Genomic DNA, 7867 nt, shown 5'->3' on the forward strand with positions numbered 1-7867 from the left:
AACTTCAGAATTCCTGTTTGCTAGCAAGAAAATTCCCATATACTATTTACAGCATACTCTAAAACGGAGTCCACTTTTGGTGGGATTTTACATAATAACAAAATAAATTGTGTGACCATGCCATCTCTTTCAGATGCTTACAAAATGTAGACCTCCCTGTATTTTTCCCCTAACAAGGTTCATTTTTTTTCTTTTTCATATACAGAGCTTCATTGTCTACTTAAGATGGCATCAAGACTGCATCAAAAAGTAAGTTGCTGTTGAAAAAAATAGCACATTTAGGTCCACACTCAAAGTAATAATGTTGGTGAAGAATTCACATAACGTAGTTGGTTTCTTTCCCCAGTGTCCAGCAGTCAGTGTTAAAAATCCAGTTGACAAGATTGATGCTGCATTGTAAATCTCAGTAGCTCTGTCATGGTTGGTAACAGGCAGCAGTGGACCTTTCCGCATCACATATCTATCTTCCACAGAGCATAACTTGATTGAATATTGCAGTAGTTTTAGGGTTAACAGAGCTGTTTTCTGCCCTTCTGTAACTAGATGAATCTTAGTTTTAAAGAAAATATCTTCCTTTTATTTGAATTAAAAATGTGAGTTCAGAGATTAATGTTGAAATCATTTTTTTTTCTAAACTTAAATTGGGCCGTTTCCCAGATTTACGTAATTATACTTAAACATTGTACATGTAGTGTGCTTATGCACTGCTTGCTCTCTCTTTGGTCTTCGGGTTTGCTCAGTTACTGTACCTGGCACCTTGAAAGCCTCGTGTCCCAGACATTTGGACAAGATTGTTGTGTTACTTACTGTGTAGGTTCTAACCAATTTGAGAAAATGTGGGTTTTAGCCCCACACTACAAAAAGTGAATAGTCCTGGCTTATAATATTAATTTATGTAATGAAACAGTTATAATAGAACGAACTGGAGAAACCTATATTAATGATTGGCAGCCCTAATTATTTTTAGTGTTTAACTTGAACAACACTTGTAGTCATTTAGACTGCTCATTTAATTATTTTAAAGGGCATTCAATTTTTTTATTTATATGTAAGCTAGTATCCAAGGTTTTATCACATGCTAGCATCCCATTAAGCACTTGAAATCAAGGCAAGATGTTATGAGTAGGATTATACAGAGGGACACTGTTTAACTTCCAGTGACTCTCATTGAGCTATGTAAGAATGGCTCTAAGTGTAGCCTGGAAATAAAACTTGACCTCTAATCTAGGCATGAAGGACAGTGGTAGGAAGGATGACCATTCTTGAAGAGCCTATAGTGGTATACCTGAATCACCTCTCTATCTTGTTCTATATAAGCAATGAACTATTTGTGCTATTCGTGCTATTTATGGTGGTATGGGGAAAGCAGATTGCTACATTTGAGGTTAAAATCTGACTAGTAGTGCTGACCCAGATGGCTTGATTTTCACTCCCCCCCCCCCCGCAAGTGCAGGGAACATTCCTTACTGCTCCCTCAGAATAGAAGCTGTTTCATATTTTGCTGCTCTATTATGAATGCTTAATTTAAATGTTATGTTCTTTCAAGAGCATCCAAGATACACCTCTAGTCTCATAGTGGTATACAAACATGAAGTGATAGAGTATAGAAGAGGGCGGCCCAATCAAAACAGAGCATTCTGTATTGTAATTGTAATGTTGACATAGAAAAACCACAATTCATTATCAGTTCTAAATGGATACATCTACACTTTGGCTATCCATGTTCCAGTATTGCTGAAATACCTGGACTGTGATGTATTGTAGTTGCTCTATTCATTCAGTGAAAAGTTTATGTAAATCCATATTTTTGTGTTTTCTGGGTGGTTTTTTTTGGTTTTTTTACTGTTGAAGTAAAAAGTAGGATAATACTAAGAGGGAATTTTGCACTGCACTTGTGTGGAGTTTGCAAAAAGGGTAGGAGCAGTTCCTCTGTGGCTGCCTTAGCATTTGCTTTCATGATAGCTGTTTGGTACTGAAGAAAACGTTCATACCTCCATATGTTATTCCTTGGTAGAAGAATATAGCATGAAGTAGCTCTCAGCTTTTCTTAAAAAGTGCATGTTGGGAATAGGTAGCCAAATGACCACCAAATAAGAGACATGGAGAATTTCTTCCTTTCCTTCAGTAATATTTCAAGAAGCACTTGGTGCTGCCAAATATGTGTCTGTGTGCATGCATGACTAATATCTATATCTGTGTAATATCTTTGGAGTATTGTGAACTGGATTTAGTTGGAATACCACTTATTTTAGAACTATTTGTTTAACTTATTTTGAAGCTGACTATTGAAATGGTCCTATTTGTTTATGAGCACTGTCTAGTGCTGCTTATCTCTTGGTTTAAAAGGGAGAGTTGTCAATGGTGTTACCCATGTTGCTTGGATGAATTTTTATTATTCTCTAGCTCTGACTTTTCAGGTGTAGCTATTTTAGTATTATGGAGGATGATGGATGATGCAGGAAAGTTTCTTTTGAAGCACTTCTGATATTGTGCAATGCACTTGGGGGTCAGCTACACTTGACTGATGCATGATTTATCTGATGTCCCTGCCACTTTCTGAGATAAAGCTGCTATTTTATCAAAAATGCCAGCAACTGTGACTTAGAATTTATATGCCTTCCTTTTGCAAATAATTGCTCTGATTACTTTCCGGTATGGCAATAAAATGATAGAGGTAATTGCACACAAATGTGAGAGAGCACCAAAATACAATAAAATTAACCTGAATTAGCTTGACTTGTCGATGAAGTATTTATGAAATGTATTTTTGCAATAAGGGAGACCAATATTATAGCTGGAAGGTGAGTTATTGCCTTAATGTAATACAGTTTGAAATTTAAAAAAGAGACTGTTACAGTTGAGGGTGATTGTGCTTTTGAAATTAAGTTGAAGTGATTCTTATAATTGGCAGCAATAATGCATTGAGAAGGTAATATCTTTTATTATGTTATGCCTAGTTGCATTATCTCTTAGTTTGTTCTGACTTGAGCTTCTGTGAGAACATAAGAAACAGTTCTTAAAATTTTGTGGATTTTGATAACAGAACATCCTCTTTTGATTATGATCTTTGCCACTTTGAAAAACAGTTTATTGGCTTCACATAAACAGGAAAAAAACCCCACAAATATTATTCAGGTTATTTTTTAAAGCCAAGTTAGTTTCACGATGGTCCCTAAGCCGGTAATCACCCCCGCCCCCCCCAAATTTATACTTGACTGCTTAGGTGCATATAAAAATGTAGGTTTATTATCTTGCATACAGTTGTATGCATGTTACACACATGCCGGTGAACATTCAGGAGTAGAATTATTTGGTTATAGTGTGTCAATACTCTATTATATGTGTGTATACAAAGTTGGTGAAATATTCGTGAACCCTTATTTTTAGATATCTTATTTTTTTAAAATCGAGACTATTCATAGTCTGGGTTTTTTATTGTGAATTTGTCTGGGAAAAATGCAAGAGAAGCTAGGTTGTATTTTAGATCTAATGTACTTCTTCCATTAAAGAACATACCTAGTTTTTACAGTGCAATCATAAACAGAAATTTTGTGGGTTTTGATACCTTCTAAACTCATCAGTTTCAATGGCCTTTGATGCTAAAATGGAATGATGATGCTAAGTGACTAAAGTTGAACTAAAGTTCTCTGTGGTATCTTGTTCTTTTCCACCTTAATATATTTTGTTTAGCATGGTTGTGTGTTTTCCAGTTAATTGCGTGTTCTCACTTAAGGTAGCAAGTCTTTAGTAATCACTGAACCATGAATATTGCTGTCATACTGTAGTTTGCCAGCAAGTATTTTTCTTAAGAGTAGGAATTATTATTACTTCGACTTGGAGCATAGGGGATTCAAGATGGTGACCGTTGCAGATATCCTGAAGGAATGATTCTTTTAATTCTCTTTTAATCTCATTGACTTGGAACATGTACTTTCCCATGACACTGAAATTACAGATTTGACAATCAGTGTGCTAGTTTTTCAACTATAATGGCACTATGTGGGGAGCAAAGAGTGTTTCTTATTATGTAGGTCAGAAACTGTGGAACTTCCAATGGTAACACCACCAGAATCCTCAGACATTACCTGAGAAGGCAAACCCTATAATAGCATCTCTTTTCATTTTGTTGCCGTATTAATAGGTACCTGGCATCTTTGCTCTTATCCCCATAAGATGTACATTTAAGCAGCTTTTCTCTTCTTTTTCCACCAGCCTTTTATGAAATTCACATTGTGTCCCCCCTCCCCTCAATGCCCCATGTGTGACAAAAGGAGCCATCACAGGCTAAGACTTCTTAAAAATAAAGCGTGGTCTGTAAGACTGTATTGTTGATTTCTGGTTATCTTCTCCCTGCCTCCAATAAACTGTGATAAAATTGTGATAATAAGAGGAGGAGGAAAGGAGCCATACTTACTTACTTTACTTCCCAACTGGGAAACAGAGGAAGCTTCAACAGATCAGCTGTTGTTGAGATGGGAATGTAGTAAAGTGGTCAGATTGGTAATTTATTTCCAATGTTTTTAAACTAACTTCTGCTAAAAGAAGACTGGTTTCTATACATGGTATTTAAGAGATCGCTGACTGATTAGTGGGTAGGAAAATTTAATGCTGCTTGTTTTAATCTGTTATACATTTTTTAAAAATCAAGCTCAAACTATTTTATTGTGCTGGGGATGTTAATTTCTGCTGTCTTTCAGATTCAGATTGATTTTGGCAAAATGGCATGCCAGCCACGTTGGATTATTTTAGAATTTGGCTGCCAGAAATCTGGCAGTGCTTGGTTTAAAACCAACAAAAAATAAGAATAGAAGTGCTGTATTGATGGAAGATGCATTTTTATGTAATAATATTAGGAATATTGTTTATCAGTTGCCCACATTACTAACAGCTCTGCCAGTTGCTGGGATGAATTATTGTAGTCCATTATTCCTCTGCTTTGGGCACTAATAAAGGCATCACTGTAATATTTTCTCTTGTGTATATATAAAGGTATGGAGATGTCTTTCTTGCTGTATAAGTATGAGTTGGTGCCTTTGGGGAACTGACATCATTCCAATCACATGTTTTGTCTTCTCTTATGGACTCCCACAAGAAATCTATATTCAGGTGTTGCTCCTTAACAGCTGGGAAGGGATCACTAATCTCTCTCTCTTTCTCTCTCATATAACCAAGTACATAGGGATTTAATCTCTTGAGCTGAGTCAACAGATAAAGATTATATTCAGGATATTTCAACTTTAATTAGTTTCTTCTCTTCTTGATATCCCTTAAAATCCATGATGGGATTTCAGCAATGTTGGGCATTGTCTGCTGTGTTGGTTCTCTTGGTATGCTATGATAGTGAAAGACTATCTAGATTCTTTTAAGAATAGAGTTCTGCATCTGGGTCATGAGCAAGCCAAAATCTCTCATGTGAATATCACTTTTAAAAGTTTTATCATAGATGTAGATAACAATGCATTGTTTGTATATGAATGGACTGAACTGCTGCTGTGTAAATATTTAGTTTCTTGCAGCTTGTTAGGTGATGTACAGAATACAGAAATGACACTACCTTAAGTCTTAAAGTCTAGGTTAGATGGACAGGACATAGTTAGAAACTTGAGACATGGTTTGATAGAAGAACTTGGATGAAGAGTTGGACTCGACTGTGCGACCGAACAACAACAATAACAACAAGGCAAAAAGGACAGAATCTTTGTAGTTCAAGAGGGGCTTTATAGTACTGGGTCCAAAAAAGAGATTTGAAGGTTAAGAAGAACTTGGATTGACAGGGAAGTGGAAAGGGGTTAAAAGATACAGCATATGAAAACATAGAGGTAACTGTGACAAAGGCTACTGATAGCAGAGCAGGAGAGACTAGTAGATATTACGAGCCATGATCCAGAGAAGTGCATCAGTAAATAGCATATACACCAGAAAATCTTTGACGTGGTCTCTGTGCTTCCCACCCATGGGATCTAGTGCGCACGTGCTGGATCGAGCGGTACTGTAACAAGCTCTTTTAATGGATTTTCGCACCCAGTCCCTCGGGCATGCGCAGGAACCCCACCGCGCATGACCAGGGGGTGGGCGCGGACATCCCGCCAGTTCCTTTCTTACCGCCGCGTTGAGTAGACCTCTTCTTAATTGTTTCGATCGGTTTGCTGTTAGCTCTTGTCTCACAGCTCTTAGGAATTATTTCCAAATTTTGTTTTACTTTAGTTTTTGGTTGTTTGTTCTTCAAAAACAGTTTTAAACAAAAACAACTATATTTTCTGCTGAGGGGGAGTTTACCTCAGGCCTACCTCAGGGCGTCGGGCTACCTCCCCCTCAAACGTTCCCTCTTCTTCGCTTCTTTTATGGAGAAGAAGTGGGGATTTTCCAACAGGTGCAAGGGTTGTGGCAGCAAACTTGCTCCTCCTGACCGTCATACCCTCTGCATTTTTTGCCTCGGAGAGTCTCACCAGCCAGAGTCATATTGTCACTGTGCGCGTTTCTCCAATCAAACGCAAAAAACCCCGTGCTGCGTGCCTTAAAGTGGTGCTGCTTGAATCGGCCCTTGCTCCTGCCTCAGTGATGGAGGAGAGACCGTCTACATCGAGAGCTCCGACATCGAAGGCATAATCGTCAGCTTCCACGCCAGTCAAAAAGAAGGCTATGGCAAGTAAGGATCATAAGTCCGCGAAGAAGGGCACCTCCAAGTCCCTGAAGGCGGCGAAGAAGGGGAAGGAAGCGGTGTCTGCACTGGTAGATGACCCTAAAGTGCCTCTCGCTCCAGCGGCAGTATCAATATTGGAGGCCCAAGTCCCTCCACCGATATCGACCATCCAACTATTGGATTCCCCCATCCAACAAATGGAGCGTCCTTACTCCTACATCGAAACGGTAAAGCTCCTAAGTCATCAAATGGATGCAGAGCCTTCTCCGTCTCCTTCCCCGTCGTCGACAACGACAATATCGGAAACTCTCGACATCGATCCATGTCGGCACCGATATACTTCATGTGACATGCAGTGTCACCCTCCACGTTTGGTCGCTCAATCTGTCGATATCGACAACCGAGAGTACAGGGATGGCTCCCACAGACAGGCTACTGCTTTGTCTCCAAGACGTCCACGGTCCAGAAGTCCCTCCCCAAGAGTCTTCTTGCCCCCTCCACCACCAATGTCATGGGATCAATGACAGTTGAGGTACTTGTATGGGGCTTATCCACCATCCATGCCGTGGTTGACTCCAGCGGGCTATTCTGATTGGGATCGCTATTCGTCCCACTCTGTTCATAGGTTGAGATCGCCCCACAAGTCGAGACCTTCAGCATCTCTTTCACGTCCTCCTGTAGTTGATCCTTCCCACCATACTCTGGAACCAAGTTGTCCTCTTAACCCTCTGGTCACTCCATCCCCGGTCGTCGTCCAAACTAAACCCATAACTTGTCAACAGGACACTTCGGTCCCAATACCACAAGACTCCTCTGACTTCATAGAAGAGGACTCAGATACAGAGGCTTCTGAGGCTCATACCTCTCCGGATCATACATCTCCCAACCAGGATGTCGCTGAGGACTTACCCGTATCCCCATCCAACAATCTTACATCTTACACAGATCTAGTCAAAAGAATGGCCCACTCTTTAGGCCTCTCTGTCGTCCAGCAACATCCGCAGGCAACAGATGCAGTTTATGATATAGTTCAGCTAGATACCTCTTCCACCTTGGCATTGCCCATGTCTTCAGTCCTGCAGGCAGCAAAGACACCATGGCTAAAACCTTTGTCTGCTCCTGTGTCCACAAGGCGACTGGACCATATGTACAGGGTACAAGAGGCAGATGCCGAATTCCTATTCCCACACCCTCAACCAAACTCTATGGTGATTACAACCTGGCGAC

At 39.7% G+C, this 7867-nt stretch overlaps 1 protein-coding gene across 4 annotated transcripts in view; it reads left to right on the top strand.

Moving 5' to 3' along the window:
- Positions 1-7867, top strand: part of MGMT (O-6-methylguanine-DNA methyltransferase) — a 313417-nt gene that overhangs the window by 32804 nt on the left and 272746 nt on the right. For 3 of the 4 annotated variants that reach the window (XM_015406542.1, XM_015406543.1, XM_015406541.1), the window contains exon 2: positions 206-249. The exons of the other annotated variant lie outside the window; for it this stretch is intronic. In XM_015406542.1, the coding sequence (XP_015262028.1) occupies positions 226-249 (24 nt within the window). In that variant the 5' untranslated portion in view covers positions 206-225. The remainder of the gene's footprint in view (positions 1-205; positions 250-7867) is intronic. 4 annotated transcript variants of the gene reach the window in all.

The sequence above is a fragment of the Gekko japonicus genome, unplaced genomic scaffold (assembly GCF_001447785.1).
Source record: "Gekko japonicus isolate JY-2015 unplaced genomic scaffold, Gekko_japonicus_V1.1 scaffold23, whole genome shotgun sequence".
Classification (NCBI taxonomy): domain Eukaryota; kingdom Metazoa; phylum Chordata; class Lepidosauria; order Squamata; family Gekkonidae; genus Gekko; species Gekko japonicus.